General features: G+C 36.0%; 3 protein-coding genes across 3 annotated transcripts; all 3 read left to right on the top strand.

Moving 5' to 3' along the window:
* Nucleotides 1–1,555: 1,555 nt before the first annotated feature.
* Nucleotides 1,556–2,038, top strand: LOC132047729 (uncharacterized). Its single transcript, XM_059438733.1, has one exon. The coding sequence runs from the start codon at nt 1,556–1,558 to the stop codon at nt 2,036–2,038; it is 483 nt and encodes a 160-aa protein (XP_059294716.1).
* A 7,979-nt stretch (nt 2,039–10,017) lies between these two features.
* Nucleotides 10,018–10,915, top strand: LOC132047728 (protein DOG1-like 3). The gene has a single exon (XM_059438732.1). The coding sequence runs from the start codon at nt 10,018–10,020 to the stop codon at nt 10,780–10,782; it is 765 nt and encodes a 254-aa protein (XP_059294715.1). The 3' UTR covers nt 10,783–10,915.
* A 2,501-nt stretch (nt 10,916–13,416) lies between these two features.
* On the top strand, nt 13,417–14,578 carry LOC132048173 (protein DELAY OF GERMINATION 1-like). The gene has a single exon (XM_059439083.1). It carries the CDS (start codon nt 13,533–13,535, stop codon nt 14,277–14,279), a length of 747 nt encoding a protein of 248 aa, XP_059295066.1. The 5' UTR covers nt 13,417–13,532; the 3' UTR covers nt 14,280–14,578.
* The last annotated feature ends 365 nt before the right edge of the window (nt 14,579–14,943 follow it).

Below are 14,943 nucleotides of genomic sequence, written 5' to 3'. Positions count from 1 at the left end.
CGGTGCACAGTCCCACACCCCCCAAGGTTGGGGTGTGACAATTGTTTACAAGTTCGGCTGAATCTACTAACGTTGATTTAATTTTTATATTTATTTTAAGAAATTCATTGAGTATGTACTATAAATTATTAATTCTAAGTGAAATTCTAGCTTCACTTCTACTTAATGGCATATGACATCATTAGTTTTCTCCACAGAATCAAGTTATCAATTATATTTTGTAATATATCGATTTAACTTTGAGTCTGATCGTGGATTTTTTCGACTGTTGAGTCTTGAATTAATGCGTTTATCATAAAAATTGTTGGTCGGCCACCACGATTTCGTAATTTGAATTTTAAGCGTTTGAGTTCAAAATTTTATCATTAACCTATTCGATTTACTAGATTCTTAATTTAAGTTAACTTTGCCATTTATTTTTCCTTTTAATTATACTAATCTTCCTCTTTGTGATAGCTTTCCCATAACTCAGTTGAAGACCGCCAACAATCATTATCTCCTCGTTTCGGTTGTTCCAACAAAAAGGGTGAGTTCGTACGTATTGTAATTAGTAAACATCTTTTGAATGTGATTTTCCAAGTGTTGTCATCTCGTGTTTAAAGCTATGTGTTGTGCTCTTCTAATTCTCGGTTGACTCTTTGAGTTGGGGTGTTCAATGTAAGATCTTTGTTTGTCATTTTTTCACGATGTTCGCCTTTTTAGTTGGGTTATGTGTTCTTTTTACCCTTTTTGTTGTCATGTTCTCTTCTACCAATATGTTCGTGTTGTACGAATGAGGCTTTGAGGTTAGCAATTGGTTATGAGTTTCTAATAGATATGATCTTAGTGGATGTGTCAAAAGTAAAAAAATAGATTTACTCTCCGTACAAAAGGCCGTTAACAACATAACGTTCACCTTTTCATAGTGTCTCTGGGAGATCGGAGCTCCGGCTGTCGCTTATGGGGACGCCGGTGGCCATACCTCCGGTGCCTCACACAGAAAATAGCAATTCTCTGGAAAACCGACACCGTGATAACAATCAAGTAAATTGACCTACTCTTTTGCGGTGAAATCCCCGACAAATCCAAATCCTATCCCCACCCCTAATCCTATTCGATATGGGAACCCTGAAGTCAAAGCCAGACGATCCAACCATAACGGAATTCCGGCGGTGATTTTCAAGAAAAGGGATTTTTATGGAGTGATGGCGGAAGATTACCGGCCCTAGTCGGCAAATTCCTAAAGACACGACCACAAATTGAGAGAATCGGATCCAAATTCGCGAGAAAAATCACGGTAAGAGAATACTTGTAAAATAGGAGTTTATGATTATAGAAGCGTTATGCTTGATTTTGATAACGAAGATGACTTTAAAAACACTTGGTTCGGAAGGTCCATAGAAATTCATGGACGGGCCAATGATGTGGCTTGAAAAGTGGTCTCCATTTTAGACCAGATGTAGATTCCCCCATTGTTCCGGTGTGGGTTTTGCTACCAGCTCTACCTATACATTGTCATTCTTGGCACTATGTCAAGCAAATTGTAGGAGCTGTTGGTACCCCTCTTTCTATGGATATGGCCACTGAAAACAGGACTAGACCGAGTATGGCAAAGGTTAGAGTGGAAGTTGATCTAAATAAGCCAAAAATTGACTCTGTTTGGATTGGTATAGAAGATGAGGATAGTCCGTTGAAAGGTTTCACTCAAAAATTTGAGTATGAGAATGTACCAAAGTTTTGTAGACACTGCAAATTAATTGGTCATACTATTTTACAATGTAGACATGCTGAAAAAAAGCAAGCTGAGGCTAAAGATAAACAAAAAGCTGAAGAGGTAAAAGAGGATGGGGAAAAAGAGAACGATAGCCACAGTGAGATTCAACAGTCCAAGGACAGTATCAAGGACAATGCACAGGTGAAAAATGATGGAAGGAAAAATGTGGAAAACAAAAATCAAAGGGAAGAAATCATAGAGAATGGACAACAGACAAAGGAGAGGGAGGAAGCTCTTACCATTAATGAGAGGATCAAAACCAAGAAGAAGAAAAAAGAAGTTTAAAAGAAGAAAAAAATAAGGTGCATTTCAAAAACATTCTTGGGAGATCCCATAAAAAGGAGCAGGGGAATAACAAAGAAGAGAATGGAAAAGAGAGATATTACTACGGATAATGAGGAGGAGCACTTTGAAAATGAAGAGCAACAAAAGGAAGAAGAATATCAAGGCAAAGAGCATGAGAAGGAAAATGAGAATAGCAACAAGGAAATGGTTGAACATAACAAACCAAGTCATAACAAAAAAGATAAAGACAATACCGAGAACAACAGTGACCAAAGGTTGCGAAGCAAGGTCGAAAAATCAAGACACTCATGAAGGAAAGGAAAATGGAAAACAAATGTCTCAAGAAAGTAAAGTGAAGGAAAACAAAGATGAGAATGACGAACATTGTTCAAAGATCTCAAAGAAAGAAATGGGACGATAACAAAGAAGAAGAGGAGGAAATTTCGACTAGCTTAAGTTCCGGACTCAAGATTGTGAGGGCATAAAGCTGGTGGTAGATCTAAAAAGCTGCGAAAATGATAAACGAAAGATGATTTTGAAGGCAACTCGATGATGAAGTGGCGAGAAAGCCTAATTCAATTTTTTGCCCCAAACATTGTCCGTGACAAGGAAGAAGGGGAAGTCGATGAAGACCCGGGAATGTACGGCTGAAAGTCACTTGAAGGAAGTGATTGAAAAGCAGGATTGTCTCCGATAAAAAGGGGAAGAAGCAAACATAAAGGAAAAAGCAAGAAACTTAAAGATGCAAGAGCTAAAACTGTTCCCTGGAAAAGGAAAGAGTTTAGAATAGTCTCACCCTCGTATTTTCCATGATCAGTGCAATTTTTTGGAATACAAGGGGTGTTAGATCCAAAAAATCTATTCATAGATTGAAAAATCTTATCAGAATCAACAACAGTGACTTTGTAGCCATTATGGAGCCTTTAGTCAACAAAAACAAGATTGAAGGTTATAAAGATATTTGGGTTTTAATGAATGTATCACATTTGAGAATGGCGAGCTATGGTTCTTTTGGAGCAAAAACCTTGAAGTGGTGGATAACATCCATGATGAACAACGATTACCCTCAAATTTAAACAAAATGTTAGAGATCGGTTTGTGTGCGTCAACTGTGCCAACTGCACTTCTACTGAAAGAAAAGATCTATGGGATAGCCTAGCCAATGTTAGTGCCAATATTGATACGCCGTGGTGCATTGGTGGTGATTTTAATGTTATAATGGATTCGATGAAAAGATGGGTGGCTTACCACATAGAGCTTATAAAAGTATCGACTTTATTAGGTTTGTATGGATCAATGTGGGAGTAACTTGATATTGGTTTTGTGGGTTCTAAGTATACTTGGTGCAACGCAACCGGGATCTAGATACAAAATTTGGAAGAGATTAGATAGAATTTTAGTGAATGATCATATATAATGTGGTTAAGCGCTTGGCAGGCGGTTCGACCATGACCTTGTTATTAAAGTGTCGGGATACTTTCAATTTTATTAGCTATTTTAGATTCCTAAATTTTTGGACGAGCAGAAGATTTCTTGGATGTGGTTCAAAATGTGTGGGATGAGAATATTCTGGTAATGCTATGTGGAGGCTTAATCAAAAATTAAAGTTGCTTAGTAAGAGACTCGGGAGATCGTGCTAGGATCACAATTGGCAATGTTTACGACCAGGTTAAGGAATGGGAGGAAAAAGTACAAGCTTTAGAAGATGCGGAAGCGATTGATAATAGTGACAAGTAAGAGAGGATCTAAACGAGGACTCGTACGAGAATACATCGGATGGCAATCCATGCAAGATTCATTACTCAAACAAAAGTCCCAAATGAAGTGGTTTGAAGAAGGTGATAGTAATACTAGGTACTTCCATAGTGTCGTGAGAGAGAAAGAAAGAAAGGCTAATATCCGTAGAATCGAGAATAGTAAAGGTAAATGGATGCGTTGAAGGCAAGATTGGTAAATCTCTTTTGTTTCAAGAGGTTGTTTTGCAATCGGAAGAGGAATGTTGATAATGAGCGACCTTAATGTGATACCAAGAATCATCACTTGAGAATGATAATGAGATGTTAGTGCTTTACCGAGGGAAGAGGAAATTCATGAAGCTATCTTTAGCACATGGCCCCACAAGTTAGACGAGGACCGAGATGGATACACGGAAGATTTTATCGAAAATGCTGGCAAATCATCAAAAGGAAGTTATTGAATTTGTCCAAGAATTTTTAAGAGAGCAGTCCAATCTCAAGATATTTTACTCATACATGTTTAGCTCTATTCCCTAAAGTGAACCCCCCCTACTACTTTCTCAGAAGTAAGACCTATGAGTCTTAGTAATTTTTCCATTAAAATTATTACTAAGATTTTATCTATAAGAGTTAATAGGTTACTTCCAAAACTTATTTCAGAAAATCAAAGTGGTTTTGTCAAAGGTAGGATGATTACGACAATGTTTTGCTTGCTCAAGAGATTATTCAAGGAATCTCTAATCCTAATAAAGGGGTAATGTAGTAATCAAACTAGACATGGCTAAAGCCATGATAGATTATCTTGGGATTTCTTGATTCTTTGTTCTACATAAGTTTGGTTTCTCGGGAATCATTTACAAAACTAATTGAAGTTCTGCTTGCGAGTGTATGGTACTCTATCATCATTAATGGAACCGGGACGGGAGATTTTTCAATTCGGAAGCAGGCTTGAAACGGGGGACCCTCTTTCCCCTTCTTTATTCATCATTGCTTCGAAGGGTTTTTTCTAGAAAGCTTAATAGTCTTAATATTGTAGATGAGTTTATTCCTTTCTCTATGAATCATAAAAAGGGCCTTTTATAAATCATCTTGCCTATCTGATGATGTTATTATTTTCGCTGGCAATTCTAAATCTATTAAGCTTATCATGAAAATTATTAAAGTTATGAAAAGAACTGCGGCAATTAGTTAACAAGCAAAAAAAGTTTTTTCCTCACTTCTCCTAAGCCCTCCGCCTATAGAATTAACGAATCGGGTCTTACGGGCTTCATGGATAAACCTTTTCCTTTCACCTATCTTGGGTGTCCTTTGTATATTGGTAGAAAGAAAATTTGTTACTTTGATGATATGATATCTAAAATTGTTAACGGGGTTGAGAGGATGGCAAGGTAAGTTATTATCTCATGGTGGAAGAATGATTCTTATTAAGCATGTTTTGCAAGCTATTCCTACTCACATTCTAGTAATGTGTCCTCCTATAACACTAATGGAAAAATATTTCAACGAGGTTCTTTTGGGGATCCTCAAGTGAAAAAACCAAACATCATTGGGTATCATGGGACAACATGAGTTACCACTACGGATGAAGGAGGAGTAGGATCAAGAAAAATGCGGGATGTGTGCAATACACTCGCTATGAAAAGATGGTGGAACTTGAATTCGTTATGGACAAGTTTAAGGCAAAATGCATAAGGGGTCATGTGGTTTCAAAAAAATGGAGATGTGGTCAATCACATGATTGGCAAAAATTGATGCAAATCAAACTAGAAGCCGAAAATAATATCCTTGGGAAATTCATAAAGGAGATATTAGTTTACGGTGGGATAAGCTTCAGACGGGGGCTAGGCCCGTTGTCCGATTACTTGAAAATGTTACCAATTTTGGAAAATTAAAAGTGGGGGCTTTATTTCTAATGGAAGATGGGACATTCATAAAGGCGAATGGATTACTTCACGAGGATTTAGTACACCACATAATTTACGTAAAGATTGGTAATAGAGAAGATTAATGATACCCCTATATGGAATATTACTAATGATGGTATTTTTCTAACGGATCGGCGTGGGAAAGTAGCGAGAAAAAGAAGGAGAAGGACAACTTCATGAAGGAATCTTTTAATTCCTTTTAAAGTATCCTTTATTACATGGAGGGTTATCAAAGGAAAATTGCCATTTGAAGAGGCTATGGTCGGACTCGGAATTCGGAGGGGGAGGAAGATACTAATTGTTCTTTTGCACAAGCCCCAGGCAGAGACAATCCGCATGTTTTCTTGGAAAGTGATGCGCAACCAAGATCTGGAGGATGTTTGGAGGTGCACTAGGCATCAACAACTAATGGAACTCCATCAAAAAGCTTTTAAGTAGCGGTGGAGCACCAATACCAAGAATCGCATTCATAAATTAGTGGTACAAATTACTCCTTGTTTTGTGCTATGGGAAATATGGAAGAGCAGTGTGCACATAAATATGGAGATCAAAAAAAAATTTTTTTTGTATAGTAGAATGATTCACCAAATCTGTGGAATATAAGAGTCGCCATAGGAATGGTGTACCCTACACTTGGCAATGCCTTGGCCTATGCTTTGTGAAACCTTAGAGAGGATGAAACCAATACAAAGATGGAAAAGAATTTCTTTGGGAAAAACCACATCAAGGACAAATAAAAATGAATACGGATGGGAGCTATATTAAAGGATACACTAATTTCACATTGGAGAAGCGGAGGTGGAGGAATAGCTAGAGATGACCAATCCGGCTTGTCTTTCTTGGAAAGGCGGTGTTTGGATCATGGCTTTCTCCTTAAAACATGAAAAGCAATAATGAACGGCAGTGTGCGTAAATATGGAGAATCAAAAAATTTTTTGGAGAATATGGTGTAAGCCTTAGAGAGGATAAAACCAATACAAAAGATGGAATTTGTTTGGATACACTAATTTCACATTGGAGGAATAGCTAGGATGACTCTCTTATTATCAAAGAGATGATTGAGAAACAACGGAAAACAACTTCTTTAAACTCAAGAGTATCATTGAAGACATTTCTCAAATCCTAGGCCAAGCAAATGCTAAGGTAACTCCCTTTGTTATAGGGAAGCCAATCGGGTGACGTCTTAGCCAAAAATGCTTCTCACTCTTTTTTTGTAATTACCAGAACTTACCAAGAGAGGCAAAAGGCCCTTTCGGTTAGACAAAGCCATTGCCTGTCTCGGGATAAGATATGATAAGGCTAATTTTTTGTTAGTTAAAAAGTGTTGATAGAAGGAGAATTGTTGGTATGATTCAACAACATCCTCCACCAGAGATACTATAATCCTACTTTTGTAATGGAGGTAAGGCCTTAAGTCCCCCTCGCATGTTTTTGCCTGGAAGGAATAAAAGCACACCCAAGCTTCGATGGGTGATTATATTTAAAAAAAAATAATAGATATGATCTTGAACAACCACTTTTAGATCTTTGCTTTAGATTTCTTTACTCTCTGTTTATGATTTTCAACTTCATGCTTGAATATATAGATTTTGTCTGATAAATTGAAGAAACAAAGTGTCAGTTGTAGCAAGCTAATTACGTGCTAATTCTCAGTGTATTTCCTTTTTCCCTTTACTCCTTTTAAAAATTTATTTTAATCTCCTTACTATGTGTGTGCTCTAGAAAAAATGAACTATGGGTACTGCAAGTGTTAGAATTTGACAAGTTTGACTAGCATGGATAATTATGGTGAGCATGTTCGAAACACGTATTTTATTTATGTCTTCAACCATGTTTTTCTTTGAACTCATTTGAACTTCGTGAACGGTTGTGGGCTCATTTGCAGAGTTCACCGTGATTTTTAATGATGTGACTTTTGAATCCTTGAAATAAATTAGAAGTAGTAATACAGTCATTGTGTTAGCACCTTGGAATCACTTTCCCACTGAACGCCAAGATAGGTCTTTACCTTGGATTTTTAAAAACTTTGTGGAGCTTTGTTGGTTGTTTTTGTTGTCGGTTCATTTTTTGCTTAGATAAACTTAAGAAAGCTGATATTCACAGTCCAAGGGTGTATTCCATCACTCCGCCAACTCTCGATTTCCTATTATTTCTCTTTTTCTTGCCATGATATTTACGAGCCAAAACTAAGTTGTTTTCCTTGCTCCCTGAGATCTCTTCTTCCTCTTTTCCTCTTTTCCTCTTTGTTTCTTCATATCACAACAATCTGCACTTCTGCAACTGTCAAACTTCCATCAAGTTCTTTTTATTAGATGGTACATCACTAGAATGTCATTGTGTCAGTTGCTAGGTAAAATCATGCGACAATTCAGTTCTGTGTGGTGGCATGCTAGTAAAGGTATATAGTGGTTACATGATTAACCGTGACCATCACACTCTTATTCCCCTTCACATGTAAAGCAGACACTGCCTAAAAATTATTAGGATCATCATAAAATATGTACGGATTGTCAATGTTCATCTGTTGCTCTTGTCACTTTTCTTTATTAGAAAAAACGCCTTTTGTGTCAATGTTACCTTATGCAAAAAAAGAAAAAAAACACCTTATGTGTCTTTTCTGATGATTGAAAACTTCCCATGAGATGAACTGTAAATTTTCCATCAATTTGTCAGTTAAGATTTGGTTTGGTTTGATTTGAGGAAAGTTGTCATTGTTTGAGTGAAGTATGATTAATTCTCATTAGTTTTTAATAAAAGATGACGTGCACTTGTTTGTTAGCTATTTAAAAATTGATGGGTCTATTTTTGGATGGTGTTTTACGATTTGCGAGAGAATATTTCTTGAGGTTAATTTAATCAAGAACACCACAAATAACGGAGTTGACACACAAAAAAAGAAGTGGGTAAGTTTGGAAAAACATGTAAAACACTTTTAAATTTTTTCCGTTTATTACATGCTTTTAATTCTATTTTTCTGTCTGATTCTTTTGCAGCACTTTTGAAGAGTGTGTGATACCAATTATTGGCAAGTGATGCTCGAATTGTGGAAAGATGAATTCCATTTGTCTTGTTGCAGAATTTATTCTAGAAGTTTAGGGAATTAAAGAGAAAGTTTGGCGTAGTTTCATGTTGAAATCACTTTAGCTTTTATGTTTTAGTTAGAATTTGTTTTATTTGAGATAGAACAACAAGTCCTTTGATTTGACGGCGTCTAACTTGCAAGAGACCTTTCTCTGATATGTCCTTTGAAATACAATTGATTGACTTTTACTATTTCATAATATTTTGTTACATTGTGTATAAAGGTTGATCTTTATGATTGTTTGATATAAATATTTTCTTTATGATGAAAAGGCGAACAGTGAATTATTATTAATACTTTTGAATATTTGGTACCGACATTAGTCTAAATGTCGAAAATTTTACAAAAATAGCAAAGCGACATTTAACAAAGATTGAAAATAAATGTCGTAAATTTTGTTGACAATTTCACAAAAATGTCAAAAATAGCAAAGCGACATTTAATAAAGGTTATAAATAAATGTCGTAATTTTTGTATTGACATTTAACAAAAATGTCAAAAATACCAATGTGACATTTAATAAAGGTTGTAAATAAATGTCGCAAAAGTTTTATCAACATTAGTTTAAATGTCGGCAATTTTAAGTGACGTTTCCAAAATGTCGTAAATTTCTCACCGACATTTGCCTAAATGTCGGAAAATTTCCAACACTGAAATGTACGACATTTGACACAAATGTAAATTAAATGTCGGGAAATGAATTTGCGACATTTAAGAAGCGTAATACGACATTTACATAATGTCGTCGTATCTCTACTTTCTTGTAGTATAATTCTAAGAATAAATAAAGCTTGAACCAAAGCGGGTTCATCTGAACCATAGGCTAGATCCGCCCTTGGCGTCGGACAGTTTTATAATAATATAAATGCTCACCAAGCATGGACAATTGTTGTTCTACATGTACAAATTAAATGACACCCTCGATATGTACGTACAATAAAATTTAACTAAGTTTGGACAACCTAACGAGTCATAAAAAAAATCGAGGTTTATCCATCTTCTGTTGCGCGTCCACAAGATAGGAGGATTAAAGTTTGCACAACATGACACAAATTAAATAGCCCAACTGCGTGAAAAAACAACCATATTCCAGTTGCTCTTTATCCTTCTTTCAAGATTTATAGTATTTCTTTTTGCCTTAATAATTGTCGTTTTTCTGGTACTTGAGCCTTATATATATACCAACATATCCGATTCGTGAAACAACTTGTTATCACCAATGCCCGAAAAAAGAAAATGGCAAATTCAAAAAACACTGATCGAAAGGAACAAGAATACTTACATTGTTCTTGGATGAGTCTTCAGCATGAAGAACTCACCGAACTCGAACATGCTGTAGCTCAGGCCAAAAACGGCCTAAAAGATGAACACAAACTCAGACAACTCATCCAAAAAACTGTAAACCACTTCCAAGACTACACTAACAACCGTACCCTCCTAGCCCGAAATGACGTGTCACCATTCTTCGCACCCGCCACGTGTACCACATTGGAGAACTCGGTCCTATGGATCGCTGGCTGCAGACCCTCTTCATTCATCCGTTTTACATACGCCCTGAGCGGTATGGATGTTGAATCCCATATTAGTGACTTCCTTGAGGGGAAAAGAATCGGTGGTGACCTTGGCGAGCTAACGGGGAAACAAATGAGCATGATTGACGAGTTGCATGGCAAGACGATTCGAGAAGAGAGGAAGCTATCGACAAAATTGGCTAGCTTGCAAGAGGACATAGTTGACCAGCCGCTAGCGGGAAAGATGAAGAAAAAGGGAGGTGGTGATAATGATGATGAGTATGAGAATGCAGATGAAGCTTTAGAAGAACACAGTCAGTTAATGGCGGGTGTAATGGAAGAAGCTGATGAGCTGAGGATGAAGACGTTGAAGGAAATAGTGAACATACTTGAACCGGTTCAGGCGGTGGAATACTTAGCTGCAGCTAAGAGGATTAGGTTTTGTGTGCAACAGTGGGGCAAGAAGAGGGATCACGAGCATACCGATTAATAACTTCTGCTAGAATTTTGGATAATGTTCCTGGTTTGATGAGGTTTTTGTTTTGCACGTAATAGTCTGCTTTGTTTCTTTATGTCAGTAATAGGTCCAAGTCGTTAGCTTTTGACCGGAAATAAGCCGTTACTTAAACCAATTCACCATAATAATACGTTTTTAATTTTTTTATAGAACTAGGATAAACGTATTTCGCAATAACGTATTAGGTATTATTTTATTCAAAAAATCCAACGGGCAAAAAAGTCAGTGGTTGACGGCGTTAAAGGATAATTCGTACTTGTGAGTAACGTTTTACTCTTAATACGTAACTGTAAGTAACGACTCTAAAAATATTTTTAAATCGTAATTTAGAGTTACGACTTCAGGCTAAAACGTAACTGGCAGTAACGTTTCTACCTAATCCAGGTAGACAATCGAATCCTGCAAAGAATCCTTCACTAATATGATACACTCCATTTCAGTTATTGCCCTAGATACTATCCTTAATCAACATAACAAATGGACTTAAATGATTTCTTTGAATCTAATACTATGATTTTCCTAGCATTTATTCATATTTAGAGTCCATATCAAGGTGTCAAGAGCTACCATATCCAGAAATTGATGGTAGATTTTACACTTAAAAAAAAAAAAAAAAAAAAGATCACGACAACTCTTTCAACCAAATCTATACAACCTCCCTCTCCCCTCAAAGAAACAACCAAAAAAGAAAGGAAATAAAGAAAAGGAACCAACTTTATAAACAAACAATCTTCATTAAGCACAAAGGACAAATGGGGTTTTAACAGATATTCTTCAATTATGTGCCAAAACTTGTCAAGTTAGACCAAAAAGATGAAACTTTACAAGTGAATAATGCAGAGGAGAAAGAAATCAACCAAAAAAAAAAAAAAGTTCAAGATTCTGCAGAGTCCCCAATTTGCAGGATTCTACCCACTAAAGTTTCTTCTCTTTAAAAGAGAAAGCAAAGAATCTTTGAGTCCCCAATTTGCAGTATTTGATCGTTGATTCTGTAGAAACGTTACTCTCAGTTACGTATTAAGGGTAAAACGTTACTCATGAGTACGAATTATCATTTAACGGCGTCAACCATTAACTTTTTTGTCCGTTGAATTTTTTTAATAAAATAACACCTAATTTGTTACCGTGGAATACGTTTATTCTAGTTTTGTCAATTTTCAAAAAAACGTATTATTTTGGTGAATTGGTTTAAATAGTGGCTTACTTCGGTCAAAAATTCATAAAACAAATCAAACTATTGTAATATGACTCACGATCAAAATGTAACAAAAATTCAAACATATAAGATTAAATTTGGAGATTGAAAATTATGCGAATTTAGAAAGAACATAAGCTAATAATTTATGAAAAGTTACATTAGCTTCCATTTTTTCAAAGGCAAAATAAAAAAGATGGATTGAATCATGTTGGACGGCCTGACTCAAGACTCATTTGCCACCATGCACGTGCCCAAAACATTTTAGGAGAATAATATGTCATCTTGCTCGTCATAAATGTCCATATTATTGCCTGTAAGAAACCCCTTTGAGTAAATAAATCTATTACTACTACAAGATTGCAGATTTATTGAACGGCATGACACTACTAACAAAACAAAACAAAACAAAACAAACTAACAAACCTAAATGCATTTTAGAGTACATGATGCGCTGGATTGGAAAATCAATTTGTTCTTTTCGATTCTTCACGTTTTCTAGGCCTGATTTCGGGGCAAGTTGCAACTATACGACGGCGAGCAGAGTATGCTGCTGGTGTTTTCTTGTCCATGAATACATTTTGTGAGGACTAATTCCCTCATTACTATGTAGTAAATATTTTGTAAGACTTTTTGTCCAAGAGGTCAATATTGTCTTTAGAAAAGTTACTCTTTTCGTGCTAATTTATGTGGTGGTGTTTTTGACTGAGTATATATTTTAAGAGAAATAAATATTTGGTGGCACATTTTTATATGAAACAAACAATCTTTTTGGGACGGAGGAAGTAGTATTATTGACCTTGTTCACTTAGTGTTTTTTTTTTTTTTTTTTTTTTTTTTTTTTTTTTTTTTTTGGTTTTTGGTCACTTACTCCACAGAATCAAGCTATCAACTGTATTTATAATATTCATATATGTTCAATTTTGATTTTGATGGTGGATTTTCCTACTTATTGAGTCTTGAACTCATGGTTATCAATTTATTTTTTTTAAACAGATTTTTTAACCCCTTCTCTCAGAAGCTTTCCTTTTTTGCTCTCAATTGGTGAATCAAATCCACAATCTTCAAGTTGGAATTAGTGGACGGTGCTTACAATCTACACAACCTCCTCTTATGGATATCATAGAAATGTCCCGGACTATTTTTTTATGTGAAGTGTTGGGGTGACCGAATAAGAATACTCACCAAGCATATATGGACAAATGTTGTTCAATATTTGTGCAAATAACACCCTCGATATGTGCAAAAAAATAAACAAGTCGATGAAAAAAGGCAAAACCAAGGTTTATCTTCTGCTGCGTGTAATATGTCAGCGAGACACGAGGATTAAAGTTTGCACAACGTAACTTCTCACAAATATCCCAATTTGCGTGAGAAAAAAAAATAGTATCTCCCAATTGATCTTTGTCCTTCTTTCAGGGATTTATATTTCTTTTTGCCTTAATTGTTGTCAGTTTTCAGCTAGGTAATAATTGAGCCTTATATATGTGTTAATACGTCATGAATAATATACCAAAATATAACGAAAATGGCAAGTTCAAAAAACACTGATCGAAAGGAGGAACAATGCTTACAGGAGACATGGTTGAATCTTCAACATGAAGAACTTACAGAGCTTGAACAAGCTGCAGCTCAGAACAGAAACGGCCCAAAAGATGAACACAAACTCAGACAACTCATCCAAAAAATAGTAAACCACTTCCAAGACTACACTAACAACCGTACCCGCCTAGCCCGAAAGGATGTGTCTCCTTTCTTTGCACCTGCCTCAGGCACTACGTTGGAGAACTCGGTCCTATGGATCGCTGGGTGCAGACCCTCCTCTTTCATACGTTTAATTTACGCTCTCAGTGGCATGGAAACTGAGTCTCATATAAGTCAGTTCCTTGAGGGGATTAAAAGTGGAGATCTCCGTGAGTTAACATCGAAACAATTCACCATGATCGACGAGTTACAAGGAAAGACGATTCGAGAAGAGAGGAACCTTACGACGAGATTGGCTAGCTTGCAAGAGGACATGGTGGACCAGCCGCTCGCCAGCAAGATGAAGAAAAAGGGAGAGTGTGAGAATGCAGATGAACCTTTGGATAAACATAGTCAACACATGGCAGGTGTAATGGAAGAAGCTGATGAGTTGAGGATGAAGACGTTGAAGGAAATTGTACTCACCATACTTGAACCGGTTCAGGGAGTGGAATACTTGGCCGCAGCTAAGAAGATCAGGTTTTGTGTGTATCAGTGGGGCAAGAAGAGGGATCGCGAGCATAGCGATTAAGATCAGTACTAGCTAGTTAATGTTGGATAATGCATGTTTCTGGTTTGATGCTTGAATTTGTTTTGCATGTACCACTCTGCTTTAGTTGTTTATTTATGTCTGTAGACTGTAGTATCTTAGTTATAGGGCTAAAACCATAGTCTTTTTACAACTTGTGTGCTCGTTAAAAATGTTGCTCCCATGATCATCATGAGCTGCTTTTACTTGTTAGTTATCAACTGTAAGGTCACTTTTGTAATGTATTAATTAAGTGCAGAAAAATGGAAAAAAGATGTAAAATTTCAGGGGCAACCTATTTGGACACGCTATTCAATTTGTACTTACATTTTTTAAAAAAATGGCACTTCCACTTCGGCAAATTTCATATATACTATATTTGAAGTTACATATAGAGAAAAGACATCATTTAACCCGGCGACTCGCACGAAAAACTCGGTTTAGTTAGAACTAAACTTAACTTGTATTTATTTACCCCCTAACAACTTTCATCCCAATTATTTACCACCACGAGAGGCGACGTGACAAAAAAAAAAAAAAAAAAAATTAAGAGAGTGAAAAGGTGGGCCGCTGATATATATAGATATATATTATTATATAATTAAAAATAAAATAAAAATAATATATAATTAAAAAATAATTAATTATTTTTTCTCTCCACCCCACC

The sequence above is a fragment of the Lycium ferocissimum genome, chromosome 2 (genome assembly GCF_029784015.1).
Source record: "Lycium ferocissimum isolate CSIRO_LF1 chromosome 2, AGI_CSIRO_Lferr_CH_V1, whole genome shotgun sequence".
Classification (NCBI taxonomy): Eukaryota; Viridiplantae; Streptophyta; class Magnoliopsida; order Solanales; family Solanaceae; genus Lycium; species Lycium ferocissimum.
The sequence above is the reverse complement of the archived record's forward strand: the minus strand, read 5'-3'. Positions and strand labels throughout refer to the sequence as shown.

What these genes read in the sequence shown, in the direction of transcription:
- LOC132047728 (XM_059438732.1), top strand. Translation starts at nt 10,018, where the DNA reads ATGGCAAATTCAAAAAACACTGATCGAAAGGAACAAGAATACTTACAT.
- LOC132048173 (XM_059439083.1), top strand. Translation starts at nt 13,533, where the DNA reads ATGGCAAGTTCAAAAAACACTGATCGAAAGGAGGAACAATGCTTACAG.
- LOC132047729 (XM_059438733.1), top strand. Translation starts at nt 1,556, where the DNA reads ATGGCCACTGAAAACAGGACTAGACCGAGTATGGCAAAGGTTAGAGTG.